At 32.9% G+C, this 23,616-nt stretch overlaps 2 protein-coding genes across 2 annotated transcripts in view; both read right to left on the bottom strand.

Moving 5' to 3' along the window:
* Window positions 1–280: 280 nt before the first annotated feature.
* LOC147064194 (uncharacterized) lies at window positions 281–15,107 on the bottom strand. Its single transcript, XM_085958933.1, has 10 exons — window positions 14,930–15,107; window positions 13,825–14,079; window positions 9,375–9,499; window positions 9,128–9,267; window positions 7,819–8,024; window positions 7,014–7,122; window positions 6,838–6,916; window positions 3,870–4,026; window positions 2,048–2,217; window positions 281–1,659 (listed from the first exon to the last, which is right to left on the bottom strand). The coding sequence occupies exons 1-10, from the start codon at window positions 14,966–14,968 to the stop codon at window positions 1,254–1,256; spliced, it is 1,686 nt and encodes a 561-aa protein (XP_085815059.1). The 5' UTR covers window positions 14,969–15,107; the 3' UTR covers window positions 281–1,253.
* Window positions 15,108–21,359: 6,252 nt separating this feature from the next.
* Window positions 21,360–23,616, bottom strand: part of LOC147064193 (tyrosine-protein phosphatase 10D-like) — a 183,321-nt gene continuing 181,064 nt past the window's right edge. Inside the window, exon 22 of the mRNA XM_085959245.1 lies at window positions 21,360–22,956. Within this exon, the coding sequence (XP_085815371.1) occupies window positions 22,925–22,956 (32 nt within the window). The 3' untranslated portion in view covers window positions 21,360–22,924. The remainder of the gene's footprint in view (window positions 22,957–23,616) is intronic.

Raw genomic sequence — 23,616 nt, 5'->3', positions numbered from 1 at the left:
CACACACAAATTGAAAAACTATATGTGTACTTGCCAGACCCAGGATTTAAACCTGGGACCCACGGCGTTATAGTCCAACGCTTAAGCCACCGTGGGCGTCAAATGTATATAATATAGCATTTAAATAATAAATAAAAACAACAGAAATAGTGTGACATATTTTATTCTATGATTTCATGAACAACATTAACACATTTAAAAAATTTAAATGAAACTCAATTATTGTTTTTTAATTAAATAATAACACAAGAGTGACATTGTATCTTACCATAATACACTATTGAAAATGTTAAGATATGATGTCACTCCACACATGTGGCATTTCATTGCATAGTGTGGCGTGTTCCCAAACTGTTCCCGCCTTTATATATTATGGTACAGTCATGTACCTAACTACTAAAATTTGAACAACACAATAATAACTTTAACAATGGGTATTGTTAATAGTATGGTAACACAAAAAAATGAGATACATAGTTATATAATTCATATTTATTGAACTTATAATAGGTAGGTCAGTTAATCCTTAAAATAGATAATTTATTTTAGGAACAGATACTTGCACAATGGTATGGAGTAATCACAAGTGTTGAACCACGCCCAACCTTTATACTTACATAATAATGAAATCGACAGCATTTTATTCTTTTTAACTTAGTACATAGTACGCCATTGTAAATAAATTAGGTATACGCATAAAACAAAAATGAAAGAGCCATAAGGTACTCTTAAAATAATAAAATTTTTCTTTCAATAGAAAAATGTAAAATAGTATGTATATTACATTTACATACTTTATACCTATGAATAATAATTAAGCCATTGTAAATAATAATTAAATATTATAATATAGAGTATGTGGCACTCTGTACATTTGTGTTTAGTCATATAAGCAAGTCTATATTTTAATAACATAGCAATAGACTAAGGGCTGTATGTATAGTCATACCTATGTAAATATGTGGGTTTATGCATTATGCGTTACTTGGAATGGGAATATGTCTAAGTAACATTCTATAATAATCTCCATTCTGTGTAACATAATAATATCATGCATAAGCCCAAGTATTTAAATAAGTATGTCTATGCATTGGGCCCTAAATCTAAAGGATACTAGAAACATAAAAGGGAAAATAATTAAACATGAAATTATCATGTTCCAACACTCGTTATCTAAAAAGTGATGTTACCGGTAGAAATGGCATAAAAACATTAGAATAAAATGATAATATTAATAAATGGATATTGAAAACTTAATATATATTTTGCTTGTTAAGCGAGAGACGAGTGCTGCCGCATTTAAATTTTTTTGGTTCGGGTATTAAAGAACTGTCGATAAAGTCAGTCAAATATCTCTTCGAAGCTTGTTTAACTCGGCTGCTCTTTCGGTCTATATTCTTGGGAGTCGGAGTGCGTAGCTTATTGTGCTTGGGAAAGGTCAATACAGGACTGAGAATTTGATTTTCCTCGTCGGTCATCTGTTTCTCCGACATTTCGTTGACCGCCAACTTGACTGACTGATCATCACATTCACCCTCACCCTCATCACAATCTAATGTCAGGTTCGGGTTGACGAAGCAAGATTGAGGAAAGAATAATGGTATAATTTTGTATTTTAATTTTTTCAAATCTATGCGATAAGATTTGGTAATGTCCAAGCTGCAACAAAAAACAACGACAATATTATATTTTCAACAAATTATAACCGTTAAATTATTATAATTTAAACTCACAATTTTAAATATTCAAGACACAGAAAATTAAAAGTAAAAAAGAAATTAATGATAATAATTTAAATGTGATTTTTGATGGAAAGTGGATTTAAAACTGTCACAATAGTCAGATTTAGCATGGACAATGATAGTATTTTTTACACTCCTTATCTTGTGGTCTGTTGTTAAAACTAAAAGTTGAAAGTTTGAAAGGTTGCCGACCGCTGCTCTAAGCAAAAACCTACATAAATAAAAATATTTACTGACATTGAATAAGTGCACATTAGTTGAATGTATCAAAATAACAGATAATGGTCTCAATGGGGATGACATACCTGCCATCAGGTGGAATGATGCTGAACTTAATTATGCCAAATGCACCTAAGCGTTGAAAAACTTTCGTTGCAGTTCTTCGCGATATGGAGAGCATTTCAGTGAAAACTGTAACGTCTATTTCTTGATAGTACAGGCAGTAAGCGAGAATATTTCTGAATAACGCGCGTTCCTGAAAAGAAAAGAGTGGATTTTAAAAACTCGCAATGAAAACGATTTTACATAAATAATTTGGAGTATTATACACATTCCGTAATAGTAGTTTGATTTTCGAATTGAATGATTGTATGTGTGGTTGTATTGGTAACATGTTCATGATTTTCTTATTTATATTGACAGCCCCGAAAACAAAATGTTGGCTAGCATTCTGGGTTTAAGTTTGTTGTTTTGTTTACATAACCTGTGTACCTATGTATGCATTTCTCGGTATTTTACATGATTATTCATCCTAAAAATAATGGTCAATGTATTGCTTTAGGCTGCCTATATAAAATTGATGAAACAGTATCTTTCCACAGGTACTTTCCACCATTTGGGTGAATTTGAAATTATAAAGGAATGTCATAGTAAAAGTTTCAAGTAATTTTCAAATGAACCTAGTTTGTGAAGTCACTTGTAGCTAACTTAATCAGTAGAGTAAAGTTGTGATTATATTAAGATGCACGTCGCGTAGTTTCACGTGACGTCACAGTAAGCTGCCATTACGAGAAAAAATTGTGTAATGTCATTTCTCTTGGTGTTAAAAATGTTTTCAGACTGATGCTCCCGGATGATGGTACAGTTTGAACCTTTAAATGAACATTGTCAGGTGGAAAAATCTGCCGAAATCACCAGAACAACAATGAGGTCACCTCACGTTATACAGCACCGCATCGACACCTGCATGACTCAATAAACATTTATTATCATTTTCTACATGCCTACACATTTTTGACTCATGTCAAAATCACGTGTTTTTTGTTTTTAGCAATTGCTACTATATATTTTATATAATAATGTTGTCCATTATCTATGGTCTGTAGGTTGGGTTCTGTTCAAAAGTAATTTTAACGTATGCACACGTAAAAACTCTTAAAATTAATTGAAATTAGCATGAATAATGAATAATAATTCAAAATACTAATACATTAGAGTTGGCACTCTCCATCATTGAATTTACTGATGTTGTTAGTAGTTATTATAATATGAATAGAAACAATAAAATACTATTCATGTTTCACCTTTGTTAAAATTATTATGAAATTCAATATAATATTATTGCCAAGTGGGTCCTAGTTAATTTAATTTTTAAGCTATGTCCGATCCTAAGATAATCATATGGGCCTCCATAGGGTGGAGGTTGTATTAACGGATTTTGTTTTTACGAGAAATGGATGTTGGGCACTTGCTCATCCTATTAGCTGTATACTCTGGGCCCAAACACACAATATTTGATTTTTATTATGGATTAATAGTATTGTTTCTTATGGTATGCCTTGGGACATGGAAAGACTCAAATTGACGAAAACAAAATTTTATTATAATAACCTGTTGGATAGTAAATTAATTGGTTTCCAAGTAAGTGGGTATTATTCTTGAATGGTAACAGCGTGAGGGAGAAAGGTCAACCCGTCTCATTCTATGGGTCTTATAATTAAGCATAAACAAGTAATTTTTTTGTAGTCTTGATAATGGTGTCACAACCGAGATAGTTATCGACTTAAAAACACCTGTAGAATTTAATATAATTTATATTACCATTTTGTAAAATGGAATTCTACGAAGTCAATGCTGACTCAATTAATTAGTTGTTTAATAAAAATAAAGTTTATATCTGTCAGTAACCTTTCTCTTCTGGAGGGACAGTTCTGTCATGGTGGGATCAGAGCAAGTCAAGCCGGGATTATTATCGGCACACTGGTCGCAGATATGGACCTTCAATAAGTTTTCATCTTCTTTGAATAAGCCGAAGCAGACAGAATGTTGCCAAATACTGCATGAACTGTAAATTTTAGACACATCATCAACACATTGTAGTATACTCATAATGGTTTTAAAACAAAGATTTTTGTTACATAACTCATTTGATTTACTTATGTTCATAAAAGAATTCAAACATCTTAGTATTAAATCTTTGTTTTAAAACCATTTTAATGGAATACAACAAAGTAAACGCCATTTCAATAAATAAATAAATAATGTATTATTCAGCTAGCTACAGCTAGATGTAAAAATAAGAACACGTTTTAATATCGTTAAGTATTGAATCTGTAAACAATGAAATAATGAGAAATGTTGTAGACAGCGTTCCCAATTATAACATCTTTTTTTAGTATAAGTCCAATTTGTGAATTTATAGGTAAGAAGGTAGCATTGTATCTTAATAACATCTAATTTCTGATTATTTTCATGTCTGTCTATCAGTAGCGAAAGGTGGAGGTAGGCTGCTTAAATCCGAGATAAATAGTGCACACTAAACTTTGTCAGAGTACAAATTGCAGATAGTGCAGGCTAGTTTTTAAAATTCAACGAAATCCTGCCTAAAGCAAACCATCATAGATAATAATCAAAAAATATTTGTGTATCTATAAAATATTTTTTATCTATTATGGTTTGGTATAGGGCCAAAAGTGTTTCCCAACCTTATTTGTGCCATGCCCCACTTCTACGCTTCAAAAATCTCCATGCCCCCTATCAAATTTTTATAGTTACCTAACAAGAGAATAATGAATGTATTGTTGATCTTTTTTCAAATTTCTCTTTCATATTCCTGCCATTTTCAGTGAAAATAATAAGGAAAAGTACAAAATTTAACAGTACTGCCGTCTTTTTCTCGGAAAGTCAGGGTTGCAATATCAAAAAAAATATTTGGAAAATGCGTTTTTCAACAAAAAATATGTAACATATAATAATGATTTGCACAGTCCCCCTCAAAACATTCAACTTGACCCCCAGTGGGGCGTACGCCCCATGTTGGGAAACACTGGTTTAGGCGTAACATGTATTTTAAAAACCTAACCAACACCATTTGCAATTTATGCTGGCTGATGATTACTGACAAAGTGAACACTATTTTTGTCAGATCTCCAAAGTCTACCTCCACTCTTCGCCACTGTTGTCTTTATAACACGTCGCACTTTAGATTTTTCTTCAACACATCTGCAATATTACATTATAGCAGCCATGGGCTAACTACGCGCCCCGCGAGTTATATTTCTACAAAAAATATTGTGAGAAACACCAGAATTTAGAAATGTATTATATTCCAGAATTATCAGTAGGTATTTGCTAGCTATAAAACATCAATTCAGGAAATGTGTTGAAAATAGTTTGTTTACCATTTTTTTTTTATAAAAAACAATTGCCCGGGCCTGCATTATAGGAAAAATTGGTTGTAGACTATTTTCAACTTGAGGAACAAGAAATCTATTTATTATCTAGTACTAGCTGAAGTACCTGGCTTCGCACAGGGTCGCTTCGTCGTTATATTTATCTGTGTAATATAATATGGCAATATGAAAATAATTCTAATAGGAGTAAAGGTCAAACAAAAGACACTAAATTAAAATCGAATCCAAAATATGCAAACGTTATTAATGTTATTAATATGTAGTAAAAAAAATCTAAATTGGATGGAACAAACAAACTTTGTATTTTATATAATACTATTTTAGAAACCTTCGTAGGTGTGCGCACAACAACTGACAAAAATTTCATCGCAATCAGATGAATGGTATAGGAACGCATACGAATAGAAGAAGAAGATGATTTTCTAATTCAGAAATCTTTGTGGGAATGCGCACGACAACTCACCAAAGTTTCATTGCAATTGGATTAATGGTATAGGAACGCATACGAATAGTAGAATATAGAATAAAAGAAGAAGAAGATGGTTGTACTAATTCAGAAACCTTTGCGGGTGTTACCACAACAACTGACAAAGCTTTCATCGCAATTGGATGAATGGTATAGGAACCATACAAATAAAAGAAGATATACTGAAGAAGAAGAAGAAGACGATGGTTTTTCTAATTTAGAAACCTTTGCGGGGGTGCGTACAATAACTGATGAAAGTTTCGTCACAATCGGATGAATGGTAGGAACCATACGAATAAAAGAAAATAGAATGAAGAAGAAGATGATGATTTTTTTCTAATTCAGAAACCTTCGCGGGTGTGCATACAACCACTTACCAAAATTTCATCGCAATCGGATGAATGGTATAGGAACGCATACGGGACAGATAGAGAGACAGACAGACATTCATTTTTATATATTATAAGATATAGTCTATACTCTTCGCGCAAGTGCAAGCAATAAGTTCACAAAGTTTTATCGCAATCGGATGAACGGTATGGCAGTGCATAAAAAACGAACAAACAAATAAACAAATATTGATTTTTATATATTAGATTATTAAAGTGGTACAAAATGATTTCTCATATTTTGAAAGGTTTTTTTTAAGAGGTAACATGGTCAAATCACCTGTTTCTATTTTTCTATATTAAATTTATAATGTGAAAACCGAATATTTTCATAACTGAAAAATCTGTTAGCAACAAAGTTTTTGCAATGACACCACTTTTCAACCTACAGGCTCAATTTAAGGTCTCCATGTGTTCCTTACTACTGTTTAACGTGTATCAGCCATTATTATTTTAGGCCGACTCGAGAAGACGGATTAATTTGTATGAGGGTTGTCGATTCTTAGAAAATACTACCGTATTGCTATCTCTACAATCGATCGGCCTACTAAATATATTTTTTTATTTCGATACAAATTATGATTTGAGGTTAATCGAATTTTACATACTTGCAGAGAACCATACACTGATCTCCATCCATATTCGTAGTGCACGGGCATCGTATTGTTGAATCATCACAGTTAGATTCTATAAAATAAAATCATAAGTATAGATTATAAATTTAATATGAGTGATATAATATTCTTCGCAAAATGCTTAATTTTGATTGAAAAATAGTACAAACCGTGATTTGGTGTAGAAAGTGCTATCCCACTAAAATTTATTTGAAGATCATTTCCCGAGTTTCCGTCTACTACGGTATTTTGGCTGCATCTCTCTTCATCTTGAGAAGCCTTTAAAGGTAAAACAATATAATATTATTATCATCATAACGTTGAAAGGGTGTGATCGTTGGTACAGTGTTGACTTTCTTTGACGCATATGACGCAATCAATTCATAAAAAGGTTTATATGGAGACCTCGAAACAGATCAAACCTGTTTTACAATTATTAAATTATAACGAAATCTTAAAAATATGCATACTTCTCAAAAATTGAATAGGTATAAAATATTATCCAAAATCTCTTCAACTAATATCAAAAGGGAGTAAAAAGTAGACTGTTTGTAATGTCCAAGGACCGCAAGAAATGAACCGAGATGGATTTTCACCCTCAGTGATTTTGACAGCAAATTGCTGGGCTGCACCACCTTTTTTATAATAACTTTTTCAATCATAAGCACTCGACCTCAAAGTCGTGAGATTGAATCTTGTGGCTGGGTCAAATTCAATGTAATAATTTTTTTCAGTTACATGTGTGTTTGGATGTAGGGAATGGATTCAATTGGTCGAGCGAATGGTTGATTACTAATCGTCATTAAAGTATACCAATTGAAAGTTATACATTGCACAATTCATAATATGTAATGCATTCTATTCATTTGTAGCAGCCACCCAGATGTCCATAATCTAGTTGGCGATTCCGAATCGTTCTATTCCTGGTTCTGATAATCTGATAATAGATGTTAAATACAGAGTACATATTATTACCATTTCAGAGCGGATTCCTTCTTCGTTGAATTCTCTAATGTCCGAATTGCTCCCTTCTACGCGGGCGTTAGGCTTAGTGTGGGCGCAGAACTTCATTTTATGGTAAGGTGTTTTAACGGTCCCAATAATATAATTGGAGAAGCCGTCCCACTGTGGCATGTGCAATGTTGATGAGAAATACTCCGGTTGATAGTCTGCTGGTGTCACTGAAAATTGACAAGTCTGTGTTGTATATGGTATTGAAGGTGAATTATTTGTTTATTAAAACTCCTCATCGCCAATATAATATTTAATAAAAAATTATCACACTGTTTTAATCGTGTGGTGAGGGAAAATGACTCAGAAAAAATTAAGGCGATAGTAACAAAATACGTTCCCAATCCAAGTAATACACAATGCAAAAGCCCTTTTATTGTCATAAGTTTGACTATGGATAGGCCCTAATGTTATAGGGCAGTTAAATATGACGCCCACGATGACCGAGTGGCTATGCGTCAGGCTTATAATGTTGTAGAAAATACACATGTTGTTTTTCAATGTGTGTTTGGACCCAGAGTATAGACGTAATAGGTTGAGCAGGTGGGTAATACCAATTTCTCGTAAAAGTAAATATCTGTGGAGTCCCATAATATGGATCTTCTTAGGATCGAACATGACAAAAAAAAAACTATGTACCCAGCCTAAGTTCGGTATTTTTATATCAACAGATCTATTCCAATGTAATTCGAATTCCGAAAACATAATAAATAATTGTGATAAACATACTATGATGTATTCCAAGCGTTATGTATCTTGGGGTTATGAAAGGTCAAAAATAACATTAAATTTGTCAACAGTGTCTTGGTACTGTCCGACAAGAAGATCTAGGCAATAACCGGAAGTCACTGGAGTCACTGGACAACTCGTCGATAGCCGGAAGTCGTTGCAGTCGAAGTGCGGTTAAAAGTAACCCAAAGATTTGACTAATAATACTGCGTTATAATTAATTAAGATAATTAAAATGTGTTATGGTGTTACACCCACGGTGGCCGAGCGGTTTTTCAATTTGTGTGTGTCAGGGTATGGACCTAATAGGTTGAGCAAGTGGCTGACATCCATTTCTCGAAAAAACAAAATCTGTTAATACAAACCTCTACTCTGTGGAGGCCCATATGATCCTATTAGGATCGGACATAGTCGGGAAAAAAAATGGTGTTACATCGTTTGAGCAGATCTGCCTTAGTAAATAAGCCTCAGAGTAGAAAGTGTAAAGTTTGATATTTTATGTGGATTTATTTTGTGAAAGTTTTACTCGTATCAAATAACTTACCGTCATCGTGATAAAGGAGATGCATGACCATGTCGTATTCTTCAGGTAATGGCTCCATAGAATGAAAAACAAAAGCCGAGGCTTTGAGAAGTTGCTCCATTGAATCCATAACAGTACTGTTGAAAACAGCCCGTTGTGAACTAAAAAAAACTCAATGGTGAAATTATTGTATCCTTGATTGTATATATAGGTAAGAAGTAGGTACGAGTAACAAGAAAAAATACTGCATTTATATGGGTATAGTAACCTGTTCCTTCCGTTGGATTCAATTATGACTTCATCTTTGCCATATTTATAACTGATCGAGTAAGACTCAACGATCGTTTCTGGAGAATTTTCATCTACATAAATGCTTAGTGACAATTGTTTTAGCTGAAAATAACATAATATATTATTATTTTTGTTAACTATATAATATCACTCTTAAATGGGCTCCAGGCTAATACATATCGGAGGCCCAAAAATAATGAAAAGTGTCTAATTAACAAGATCATTTTGATTGTGCGTTAGGATTGGGAGCCCTGGTATATAGCCCCATTATCCCTATAGTAAATCAAAGCCCGGTAAAGCCTGCTTCGAAAGACAATGCCATTGGATTGATATATTTTGTTGGTTGCCAATCGGATCAGAACTTGAGTGTAATAACACTCACATAAGCCCGTTGTGAAGGATTAACATAATTATCAGTGTGTTGAACTTCGAATTGTTGGGTCACAGATTCGAATCCCACTTGCTGGGTGAAAATAAAATTGACAATCAATTCAAACAGCCAACTTCCATTCGATAATAAACAAAATCTCAATATTAGTAAGATAATATAATAATAAATTAATGAAAATTTGTAATAATCACTTTTTAATTAACTATTTCTTTTATTCAACAAATAATTCACAAGATTTATGAATGTACCATTCTAATTATTGAACATACATAATCGAAGAGCGCTGATGAGCAGGTATTAAAAAGGCCAATAGTAAAAATTTGTCACAATTAGTACGTCGCCTTATAGCATAGAGGATAATGCGCAGACGGGGCATAAACCCAAGAGATGCTGGTTCGATTCCAGCCATGTGGCTGACTTTTTTCAAAAAGATTTTTTCTATTGATTATAATACATTTTCTCAGAAGTGTTTTTCAAAATTATCTATGTTCAATAATCACTTTTATTGAAATGCAGATATTGTTCATTTTTCAATTACATACATATTATAATATACATATATTATACCATATAATATACAGATACCTTCAGATACGTTATCAGAATAGAACAACAATGCCAATAATGATGCAGATTTCCAGTAATGAGCCTTTATGCAATTTAAGCAAAGTTAATTTATCAACATTAATATTTGTATTTATCTGTGTGCGGAAGAATAAAAATTTTATAAACGGACACAGATTTTTATAAGCAGGGACGTTTTGACCAACCCGTGTAATGTAATATTATAAGTGATGATGATCCATAATTTCAATGTCAAAATAAATTATTATGAAATCTGTACAGTGATATAGACGCGTCAATCAATATGACAACAATTCTGTAAAGATATGATTACAGATTTTCAATGATGACACAAAATTTTTAAGAACTAAGTCGATTATGAGGGCACTTAATTTCACATTAGGCACATTACGACAGCTAGACATTATCACAAGTTGCAAGAAGTCGCAGGTTTGATGCTCGATGCAGGGACGGATTAGACGTGAGGCAATTAGGTGTGGCATCTATCAGAGTATAAAGGGTATAGTCTCAGGGCTACAATACTAAAGAGAAGGGGTATTGTTCGGCTATATGAAGCCGTTATCTTTGCGTATGACACACAGTGAGCGTAGAACAGGAGTGATGAACCTGCGGCCTTTTGGGTCTCAAGTGCGGCATTTTGACTGAATCCAAATTTTACAAAATAAATCCTGGTATTATTAATAACTTTTTATTTATTAGGTATAAAAAAATGTTATCTATTATATTAAAAAAATTATATCATTTTAGTGCGTTTTTACATATAAATTTATAATATAATAAAATGCAGTGGAGTATCAAAGGAGTGAATGCGCAAGCACCGGGATAAAGAGCGTTCTTTACCCGTGACACGCCCGCTGTCATTTTTTTACGTACGTCGAATATGTACAAATAGAAATATGTGAAAACTACTTAGTAAATCCGTCAGGTTACATATTATTTATGCAGAAGGACGACATCGCAACGGCATGGATTAGCAGTGTGCGTTTATCTCCTTCTCTGTATTAGCAAATGCAGAGTTGCTGTTATTGACGCATTAATTATTGTAGAATACCTACAATGAAAGGTTTGCCGATTTTGAGACTCATGAAATTGCACTGAAATTAGCATTTGTTGATACTAGTTGATGTCATCAAGGCACCTAAAGAGCTACAGATGGAATTTATTGAACTCTCAGTAGATGATATTTGCAGATTTGTCATTGTTTGATGCTAAGAAAGATTCAATTGAAATATGGAAAAATGCCGCCATCGGCAACATGCTCGTAAAATGTTTTCCTGCTTTTCAACCACATATTGCTGTGAATCTACATTCTCCTATCTAACTCTAATCAAGACACGACTAAGTTCACAATTATTGACAGATACCCATTTAGAAGATCTACTGAAACTGCGGACCTCTATACTGCAACCAAATATTCCAATGCTTTCCAAGAAAAAGCAGACACAACCCAGTCATTAAAAGCTGTCAAATTAATAAATAGTTTTCATTAATTTGAAATACTTATTATATCCGTGTATATATATTTATAAATTATAATGTATGTATACATTTTATTAAAGGATAAACCCGTAAATAAATAAATTAATAAATTTCATTGTTCTCCTTCATTTACAAAATAATGTACATTATCTCTCAATTTACGTGGTTCACTTTTATGCGGCCGGGTTGAGCCACCGGCGGCAGCCACTAAAATTGAATTTATTCGTCTCGCAGGTAGACTGAGAGGTGCCGGCGTTTCTGTCTAGTGTGCACAAGCGTTCATCCACTAGTGTTGACCGCTAGCAGCGAGCACCGGTCTCTGCCACAGCTTGAGCCACGTGTTGAGTGCCTGGTGTGCGGTCGCATTCGGTGGCTATTAGAGGTGAGTTGGAAATACTGTCACAAGTTTGTGTACTTAAGTTTCGGATGAAACTACCCATACTAAGTATTTGTTGCCCAATAAACTTGTTTCAAGAAACTTGAAACGTATTAGATGTTCGAATTCGAACGCATTCGATAATATCTGCGCTGTGGCTATTCAGCGCTATTGATATTAAATGCGCGCGAGCGAGATATCATGATACACGTATGTCTAGCAGTGATATTATACTCAACTGTCATTGTTCTCCCTTTCTCCTCTGTTGTAAAGTTGGCATAGTGAAGGACAGAAATGGTCACGTGTTCGTTTTATAGGATACTTTTGAGTTCGCCTTAGGGTTTTAGGTTTAAGAGTTTTTGGTTTTTGGTTTTAGTTGAGTATGAAACTTTATCGAGTCCAGGAGTTCGACGCATGGTATGAGATCTCGCCGATCGCTAGCTAGTTCGTAGTCTTGCCACGTATGAAATCATTGCCTCGGCGTCGCGACTCGCGTATGTTTAGTATGCGACGGGCTTTAATTTTAGTTTTAGTTGAGTAAGACATTTACATCGAATTGACGTCAGTCGCAAGCCGGAATAACGGAGTTCTGATAACGCTAACTGACTACGCGTTTATCTGGTTTCGTCACGTCAAGTTTCTCGATTTTTTAGTGTTATAATTGTAATTTGTAAACATAAACTGAATTCAAATTATATGCGTGATTGTATAAATGGATAACTACTGAAACATGAGTGACTAGCGCCACAGTTCCAGCTGTACCTGTCTCGAAAATGGGACATTTCAAAAAGCCGACGTATTTTTAACGATTCTATTAAAGCTGATATTTCAAATACTAGTAAGTATTTTGGAACAAGTTTAGATACCAAGTATTTTTTTATACTGGTAGTAAGTATACTTAGTCTTCAAAATCGACCAGTTTTCCCACCTCTAGTGGCTATGTGTCCAAAGCCTTCTTACTCTAATGCATATTGCAGAGATTATAATATGCGTGCCAAATGCTTTATCACTCACACTTATGGTTAGTTTACGTTCAGGCCTTGGTTATAGTCAACCACATGTTATGTATATGGATGTATTGCAACGTATTGCAATCCGTCTCTGCATTGAACATTAAACCTGCAAATTGAGGTAGAGTCTAGCAATCATAATGTGCAGAGAGCCGTAGAGTGGAATAAATGATATTTTTTTAGTTCACACAACATAAACTTCTAGTTAATAATAATAGATGAAGATCTAGTTATAGTGCCGCAGTTGACCACATGACCATTTACCATTTTTTATGACGGAAACAGTTTATTCCATTTAGACAATTAGGTATATTAAATACCTTTTTCTGTCAGAGCAGATGCTTTTCGATCCAATAATAATTGTTAATTTAAAGTTTGATATTTTCATACATTTCGATGCATCATTAGCACACACTAAGGTTGTGTTAGGTTAGATTAGGTTGGGGTAGATTAGGTTAGGTTGGGTTTGGTCTAAAAAGAAAGTTATAAAATGCGGTCAATAGCGGCACCATTACATAAAAGATCTTAGTATGATTCCAGACCCAATGGTCATAACGAAGTTAGAAAGTAAATAATAGTCACTCACATATTTCTTGTTTAATGCATCGAAGGCTGATAATATCCATTGATAAAACATATTGGCTTCATCGCAAGGTGAATTCTGTTGCAAAACTGGGATCGCAAACATCTTGGATATTTGGTGTACAGCATAACATTGTACGGGAAAGATTTCTCTCGATATGGTTATGTTACTCAATATTATAATACCCAACTTTTGCATTACCTCCGCTGAAGTCAACGTTTCAGTGGACGTTGTCCACATTATTTTCTGCCAAGTCTTCTATTGATGAAAACATAATAAAAAGTTATCCTATTCAAAGTGAGTTATGTAGGTAACTTCATACCAGTGGTGAGGGGTGGAGGTAAGCTGTTAAGATTCAACATAAATAGTGCACACTAAACTCTGTCAGTCATACTTATTTAGTTTTATTGAACTAAGAACAGTTTGCAGAACACTATCAATTATATAGTATATTTTCTTCTTCTTTTTGTGAGGGTAATATTTGTTGTAATGTAAAAGTCATGTTGTGAATGTCTTGAATTTAGATTTGTTATGTCCACAATGTTTTGTATTATTAAATAAATAAATAAATTATTATTCCAAGTAAACAAATACGTTTGACTGACAAAGTTTAGTGTGTACACCATTTGTGTTGGATATTAACAGCATACCTCCACTCTTCACCACTTTTTCATACCCTGCCTATTATAATAGTCATTCAAATTTTGGAATATTAATTTCAACAATCAAATTAGAACAATTTGAGCATTTCTTAAAAATGCTTCAAATTTGATGAAATAATATTTTTTTCAATAAATTCAAATAATTTCATTCCTAATTTTTACGCCATTTTGAAAATGAAAATGGAAAATGCGAAAATATTTTTTCGTAGGTATCTAAGACGAATATTATTATTTTCACTGTCTTTATGACAAATAAAATGTTGAAACAGTAGTTTTATGATAAATCTCGTAAATAATTCATTATTTGTGAGGTTTTCAAATGGAAATGAGATTTTCTTTTTAAAAAAACTTTTTCAAAAAAATAATATATTTTGATCGACCATAAGAGTGATATTTACAGATCACGGTTAAAATAAAACGGATGAAAAGTATTTATAATAACTAACCTCTATAATGAGACTCCTTTCCTTCATGACTGTGGACATTTTTACAATTATTTGCGACAAAAAGACAAAATGTTATAAGCAGCCAACTTCTTCACCCACCCTTTCGCGCTAATTCGCTTCTTTGATTTTCCTATACAAAAAGTTTTCTGAAAACATTTTTAAGGCTATACAATTCAAACGTTTGACAGCTAGCTAAAATAACCTCCAAATAATTACCATTTACGTATGTCAATAATGAATTCAAAAACATGTTATTATTCTGAATTTCATACATACTATGCACAATAACATTATTTAATGATTAATTATAGTCTCTAACCATGGTAATAATACTTATTTATCATGATTTTTACCGTGTAGAAATACTGAAATTTTACTACAAGGAATACTCGAACCAAAAGTAAAAATTAATATTTTATTTGTAAAAATGTTTTTTGTTTGTATATTGCTATTGGTTATAGTAAATATTTTTTAATAGCATTATTTGGTTGGAGTTTTGTTATCAATATGTTATAATATCATTATAACTAATTAATATAGATGCATGTTTTAGGAGTGATAAAAAATTCAATGGTGATTGAATTAATGATGACTGCTACTAATTCGTTCTATAAACCCCCCATCGGAAAATACTTGTCATGTAATATTATTGATATTTTTAATTGCACGACAGTGATACTCTTTGAAATAATGTTCAGTTGGTACACCCAATTTTATAATATCGTAAAATTTATAATGTAGGTACCTACCCTTTGAAACCGTCATAAGGTATATTATTTTAATGCGCATATCTCAATAGTCATGGGAAGAACCCCATTTGCTCATGACCTAGGTACTCAATTAAAAAAATCACTAGGTACTTACATAAATTAGTTTTTGCTCCAGCGATCAACAAGAGTTCGTTTATGAAGCAGTGGGTCTCAAGTTCGAAACCCTGGTCAGGAAAATTCACAAGCTATTCAGTGTGTTTGGATCCAAAGCATGAACGGAATAGGTTGTGCATGTCGCTAACATTAATTTCACATTAAAAAAATCTGTTAAGAAACATCTTCAGGAGACAAAGATAGACCAATAAAAAAAAACAAATTTGATGATTGTGAAAAACTATATTTTTTGGATTTTCATTTTTATCCAATGTAAGTTCTACACCTAATAAGCCGGCTCACACATCTAAACTCATTTAGTCTGTAACACAGCCATAAATTAAACCTTGTAGGCATGTCGCATTCATGTTGCATAGTCGGCCGCGCACACAGGCGCCTAGCAACAGTGACATGCGCAACCTCTCAAAATGTTGCACAAAAATGCCATTAGATGCCGAAACAGTGATTATTATTTATTGATATTTCCCATTACTTGTGAAAATGATATTTTGGTCTTCATTTGAGTACTCGTACAGCACTCGAAATGGAAAAGTTTACGGACCGGAGCACTTGACAAATTTCTGAGATCTGAAAGATATTGACATAGTTATCAGCTTTTTGTCTATTTTATAAAAATAAGTGTTAGATTTTTTATTATATGGCATAACTAGCTCAGACAGTCAATTTTTTTTTCCACGAGACAGCAATAATTTTATCGATTTCACGAACCAGAACAGCGCTCCGGCCATTTCGAGCCCTGTACGTGTAGCACTCACTGTAAAACTATTCTCCAACTGCCGTAAGAGGGTCTACACTTCTGTGTAAAAGGTAAAGCACGGGGAGTACAATCTTCTCTTTCACTTACAACTGCGGCAGGCCGTGAGTGTTACAATACGAGCTGCTGATACGATGAGGTCACGCAGACTTCTTCATGGTTAATTTGAAAACGACTTTCACGTATGGTGATTAAGAAAATAAAAATAGTTAATGTTTCTCCTTCAAAATGTCAATGAAATCATATTTTATTATAACGGAGTACTGGTAGATGTTTTTTTAAATTTTCTTAACTCAATTCCAATGGTCAGTCTGCTGACCACAAATCTAAACCAGTTATGGGCAACCCACGGGATGAATTTCTGTAGCCTAGCATGTATGACACAAATTTATAGGTTAGGTAAGATAATAAAAGTGTCCAAACTAACTGCACTGTGTGAGAAAATTTGTTTGTTACTTTGATGACGATGGGTTGCCTGATATAGTTATGAAGGGCTATAATATATAGTCTAAAAGGCTCACGGTGCATTTTGCAGAATCCCACTCAACATTTCCGTGCTATATATTATAAATTCTTGGGGATACTATAAATTTGAAAATATGTATAGAATTCAGAAAATTGATATTCGACAGTTTGATGAAGTGAGTCCTTTTTTCTTAGAAAGAACTTCATTTGTAAAATAAAACTCAAAAGTTATGTCACTCTTCACTGAATTAAACGAACAAATTAGCACTGCCCATTTATCTTACCTAACTTATAGTAAACTTCTTATTCTTACCTTTCTTCTAGTGTGAGGTCTTCAGCAATGGTGTAGTGGTGAAGTGAGTGCCGGAGCGCTGTGACCTGAAACTTCTATTCAGGGCAACGTGAACTTTTCTAATATTTCTCATTCAAAATATCAGTGGCACAGAACTTGATATCTTATCTTGTTGTTTTATTTTAAACATGGGAAAGTGAAAAGTAAATTATGTTCATATTATATATATATATATAGATTTAGACTGCACACATAGTATGATTACCACTTAGACCAGGGTTCCCGGCAACATATACCTAACCGAAATTTTTTTTATTTTTTTTTTTAAACGGTACATGTTCAAACACGCGCGTTAACATCATTTTACTCCTTACTTCAATTATAGTTTGTCAATTTATGGCTACGACCGTATATTGTAGCTTATTCACTGGGGAATGCCAAAAGAAATGGCGTATTTCAAAAAAACACTACCTTATTCTTAGGTCAATAATTATTATAAAGCAATCATTATTCGTCGGATATTTATCACACTTGAATGGTCAAAGACATAGCTTATAATTAGTATCTTTAGAATTATCTTCAAATGTGTTAATCTTGCCCATTTTTTGAATAATAAAATGCCTAATTCTTGTCAAATTTGGGATCACAGAGATTATCAATATAATTTTTTATCGTAGATATTTCACTATAATAATGTCGACATAAATTATACTAATGGTTTTATAAATGCGTTTAAAAATTAATAAATGTAAAAAATCTTAACACCACTGCACATGTATGTACTAAAATATGACTATATTGTAAAACATTAGAGCGAGAGATTTAAAAGAATACTATTTTATGTAATAAAAATACTTTTTGCAGTCATAAAATGTTAAAAATAAATATAAAGGATAATAAGGCTTCAAAAATATATAAAAAGATTATCTACAACGTTTAAGGAATGTCCAGGATCATGCTTTGAAAAATGCAATAAAAGCTCCATTTTGACCTACGCTGAGCATGTCCCCCCTAAAAATAATGTAAATTACCTTCCTTGCATTTCTTTGGAGAGTTTCTGTATGTTTGGTATGTAACTTGTTTTTAATTTCAGGCGCGACTCCAAATTCTCATCGGTTATTTGGCTTCTCTAAATGCTCTTTATATTGTTCATGTTTGAAAATGATTGTTCACATGTATATTATGTAGACTCGAATATGAACTATTCCATGTATTAAAAATCGTAGTATCTACCTTATGACGATCTTTTAGAGCACTCCACTTGTGTTGTGAAATTAAATTGCATTTTTCTCTCTCCAAATCCTCAATTTTGGTGGGAGACCTACAAATTTGGAGCTCCATAACTATTTGCTTGTTAAATCCACCAATAAAATTGTATTTCAAAAGTGCTTGTGTCAATATCAAATAGAGAAATATTTGAGTTGTCGACTTTTGCAATGGGCAGATTTAAAACAACAACAATCAGACCTTTGTGCATCAACCATCACGGAGGGAAAATTAGTCCCGCGATAATGTCATTATAAATAATATAATAAGTGTACAAATTAATGATAAAAAATAAAAGAGCCAAAGAGCCGCATGTAGCTCGCGAGCCGCGGTTTGCCGACCCCTGACCTAGTGCATCACCAAATTTTTTATTGCATACAGGCGGTTCTCACCTTTCGTACGTAATTGGTTCCTGAAAACGTAACGAGGCGTATTAGCAATCTGGTATTTTATCTGCACTTGCAGCTTCTCCAGTGAATTTAATATTATGTAGAGAATACCTCATTTTAAATTTGTCGAAACAGCGTTTACTTGCTTGAACTCCATGTCAGAATTTTCTTTTAATCAAGTCTTTTACTCTCCATGCAAACTAAGAGCTTTAGCTTCAATAATTGAAAAAGGGACACCTTTTTACATTTACACATTATGCCGTGTCTTTTGGAAACAATATTTTAAGATATAATTCCACAATTTTGAACATATTCCTTAAATATATTATATAAAAATATATAAGCAAAAGATTCACCGCTTTCAGAATGCCTAATTATATCCATCTTTATCTCAAGCGTATGAAGTTTGTGAGTCCTTCCTTAATTTCTTTTTGTCCGTATCAACATTGCAGTTTCTCCGTTTTTCACTCATGTTTATAAATTGACTGCCGGTTAGACGGACATCTATCTACTTCTACAGGGCCAATGGTATTGGTACTAATACGTAGCAGAAACCAACAAAATCATACATAGGTTTCAAGTAATTTCATACATTAATCGCACACAACACATACAAACAAACATGTATTGTAAAAATCATATACACACAATGTCAAACCCAGTATTATACTATCACGTGACCTGAGGCTATTTGTATAAAGCCTAACAGGCCCTTTTGTATATGTATACATTTGTTCCGTGACCGAGTTGATGATTCTCTTGATAGCACAGTTTTCTAGAGTCCGATCACGGATGGCCATTACTTTTTTTTAGTATCCATTTTAGTGCCTGCTGCCTTTTTTACATGTAATATCTATTATAAAAAGGTAAAACATAATATTTTTTGTTCAGCAAAATATTTAAGATGAACAAAATTCAAACTCAAGTACCTACATACTGTAATTAAGGCTGTACTAGGACTTGCTTTTAGTTATTTACCACAGCCTACCTACCTTCAACAAGCACCCTTCACCACTGCTGTAGTTACATTTTAAGTGTTTTATTGAATTGCTTACTTTCACTCAGCGCCTGCATTTCTTGTGCTGTCTGAATATTTCCGCAGAATATTCTAATTCAACAGTTCACTAAATAGTATGACAGGAGTAAAACATCAATTACTGACTAGTTTGTGACTTCAATCACCAACCAGTCATGTCATCTCGGTGGGTGAAGACCTAATGGTTTAATGAAACTCAAAAAAAAGTTGGCTTAACCAATTATATTTTCTCTCCAAGATCGTCGCTTCTCATAAACGTTAAGTACAAAATAATTCAACTACAATATGTACACTTATACATTTTAAGAATTTTTACTATGTATTACAATATACCTATAATATTATGCATTACTGCAGTGCTTCCCAAACTTTGAGGTAAAACTGTTGGATACAAATTTTTTTGAAAATAAATAATATAATATAATGAAAATTCAATAACATTACATACATGACAAGAGTAGAAAACAAGTACATATTCATTTAAAAAAACATGAAAAATTTAACAAGTACATTATGTATATTCAATTGATTTTAATGTTTCATTATTTTTTATTGTGTTGGAAAATGTGTTACTTTTCACTCAGTAAATGCACAGTCACAAAGTTTGATAAGCACTGTATTATTCTACAGACTGATAATATCAACATCATAAATACTCTTGTTATTTGAACAATGCAGAATTCGTCAAGTTGAATCTTAACCTCACTTAATTAATGTCAGTGTTAAATTACATTCTCAGGGACACAATGCTACGGCTTATACGGCTGACTAATATTATTATAATCAAATAGAAAATTTATGTTCATCAACGTCTTGATCCCATGAACCATAATTAACAAAAAATATGTCAAAGTTTAACGGCCACACTGAGTGGAATTGCAGAAACAAAAAGATCATTGCATTTCTGCTATGTCACAGCACACTACTGCAGAGTGGAGCGCTTAAGGGCCAGATGCATAGATGTCGTTGTTAAGTTAACCTGACTGTCGGTAGATAAGCTTTATTTGAATGTCGCTATATGTGATCGAAAGTGTGGCAGCACCTAAAATTACTATTTAACATTAATTAAATATTGTTTAATTAACATACAATCATTGAAAATTTTTAATTAACATACAAAACTGCATATTATAGAATAAATTGAATTGCTCGATTTATTAATGGTAGGTATAGCAGATGACTGATCCTTGCATTTGAACAATGTTGGTTATTCAATATTCATATTCACAAATATTATCAATAGACAACTCGACAATTAAAAATGTATAGTATGCGTTTGTATAGATAATCGGTACACAATTTTGCTTTGTTGTAAACCCCAATGAACTAGGTAAATATTTTTTTCTGTCTACGATACATTAGATATATTGGTAGCTGTCATTTGAGTTTCTCCATTCTGCCATTAAGTATAGTGGCACTGGAACTTGGCTGCTTTTAGGTATTTGCATCTAACCCTACGACGCATGGTTACTGCATCTCTATTTGCCTCTGCCGCATGCTACAGACCGATGGCAGAAACTGCCAAACTTTTACAATAATTATAGATAGATCTTTATTCCTGGTGTTCGGTAATTCTGCAAATTCAAAGCTACTATAATTGGTAAAGTAGGCCGCACACCAAACAGAAGCAAATGCTTCAAGAAGCATTTAATGCGGCTAAATATCTGCGCGTGTTTACTCACACAGATTGAACATGCTCATTATTCACTGCTCGAAATTTGACAGTTATGATACAAATAAAAGACAATTTGGAGTTTAGTAAATAGTTGTTAGTAGATGTTCTCACCTTAGTATTATTAATGACCATTCTTCGGTAGAAATTGCATTTTCTGAAGCAAATATTTTGTTTTATAAAATTTGGTCCAATTAAACTTAACATTCTGAAACAATGTTCAGATATTCTATAAGAATAAAACTATATAATTGCCAACATTTTCATAACCACGATTATAAGAATGAATCCAATATTGTCATTTATATATATTCCGTATTGATTGACACATTAAAAAATCATCTTTCTCACATGACGACATTACAGCTACAAATGCTGTGCAAGTCTGGTGTACATGATTATACGGCAATGCAGTAATACATTTGCTGTCTGTGTCTTTGGTGTGCGGCTCCGGGAAGATGTTACGGCTTATTTCTATTCCGCACTGCTCAGTGCAACCAGACCCTTACGACCACGATATATAACATAAAAAAAATATATACAGAAGCGATATTTTGGCACTTTTAATAGAGATGTTATGTATGTCTGGTTTAATAAAATTTTCAGACGAAACCGAGCTATTAAGTTGAATAAAGACAACTAGAAGACCGAACCGAAGGGCGAGATAAAAATTCTATATAAACAACAGTAACAAAACGATTTACAGTTTTATGGAAAAAAACTGCTAAACCTGTCATAGATATAAAAATAAGTGACAGTTCACTTGAGTATTATAAAAAATTGATTTTCTAATATATTAATTTTATTTTTGAATTTACTGCATCGACGCACAGATATAAAATAGGCAATAACATGTAGCATGTAACAATAATAAAAGTGTAAAAGAAATATTTAATTCAATTCAAACAAAAATCGGCATCAGGTACCCAATATTTTCGTTTAGCAACGAAATCTTCCGGCCAATTTTTAAACTGAAGATCTTGAACATTATAAAATTGGGATAACATTTATTATAAAATATTGTAAAATGAAAGAAAAATATATTGCGAGTATTTACCCATTATTTTGTAACATAATATAAAAGTCATATCACATAAACGACGTAATCATCAAAATATTAATACTGCGTACGCAAATGTCATTTGTCATTAACTTTCAACAGATATGTACACAACTTAACAAACATAATTTCACATTATTTTATTTCACGAAAGCGTAGTTTTCCATCTGACGAGTGTCACATTCCCGATTCAGCAATTCCTTCATCATCTGAAATCACAAAAGCATAAAATAATTAGTGAATACAAAAAAAAATAAAGGGGTTTATAAAGCAGTTTAAATTATTTGTAAATGTAAATAATATTATTATGGAGATGTGTGGACAGGCTTCCATAATGAATCAATTATGTACTGCATATTAATGTGATTTTCAGGGGTTGATAAACATTAGATATTATACATAATAAAATATCTAGGTATCATAGCGGAAAAATTATGTGGTTGAAAAATGTAAGAAGTATTAAGAAATAATACTAATAATAATATTATTGCCATGCTTCAGAAGTCAGGAATCCATAAGCAAGCAAGGTAATTTATACATGAACATACATGGTTATGGCTGTAAATTTCACGAGTATGGTAACAAGAAGCATGCAACTAAAGCTAAGCAAATCCTAGTTAGGGCCATTCTACATTAGAAGGTGAAACATCGCGGGTTACCGGCTACCGACCGCCTCTTAATCCTTTCCACGCGGACGGTACACCCGTCTGTGCCCTCATTATTTGGCCATTCGATATAATTAGCATGTTATTTAAATGCGGTAATTAAATAGTCATTAAATGCTCCGCGGTCAACAAGTTAATTTTGATCTTAATCTGAGCGGGCAAAACACAAACACAGTGATACTGATCATGCGCAAGGCAATGGTA

This window comes from Rhyacophila brunnea, unplaced genomic scaffold (assembly GCF_057557595.1).
Source record: "Rhyacophila brunnea isolate RB1 unplaced genomic scaffold, BYU_Rbru_1.0 scaffold_8, whole genome shotgun sequence".
Taxonomy (NCBI): domain Eukaryota; kingdom Metazoa; phylum Arthropoda; class Insecta; order Trichoptera; family Rhyacophilidae; genus Rhyacophila; species Rhyacophila brunnea.
The sequence above is the reverse complement of the archived record's forward strand: the minus strand, read 5'-3'. Positions and strand labels throughout refer to the sequence as shown.

Excerpts from the sequence above, each read along its gene's own strand:
- LOC147064194 (XM_085958933.1), bottom strand. The coding sequence starts at position 14,968 with ATGTCCACAGTCATGAAGGAAAGGAGTCTCATTATAGAG. Across the intron at positions 8,025-9,127 it reads TCTCCTTTATCACGATGACG|TGACACCAGCAGACTATCAA; the intron begins GTAAGTTATTTG and ends GTCAATTTTCAG. Across the intron at positions 1,660-2,047 it reads ATCATTCCACCTGATGGCAG|CTTGGACATTACCAAATCTT; the intron begins GTATGTCATCCC and ends TTTTTGTTGCAG.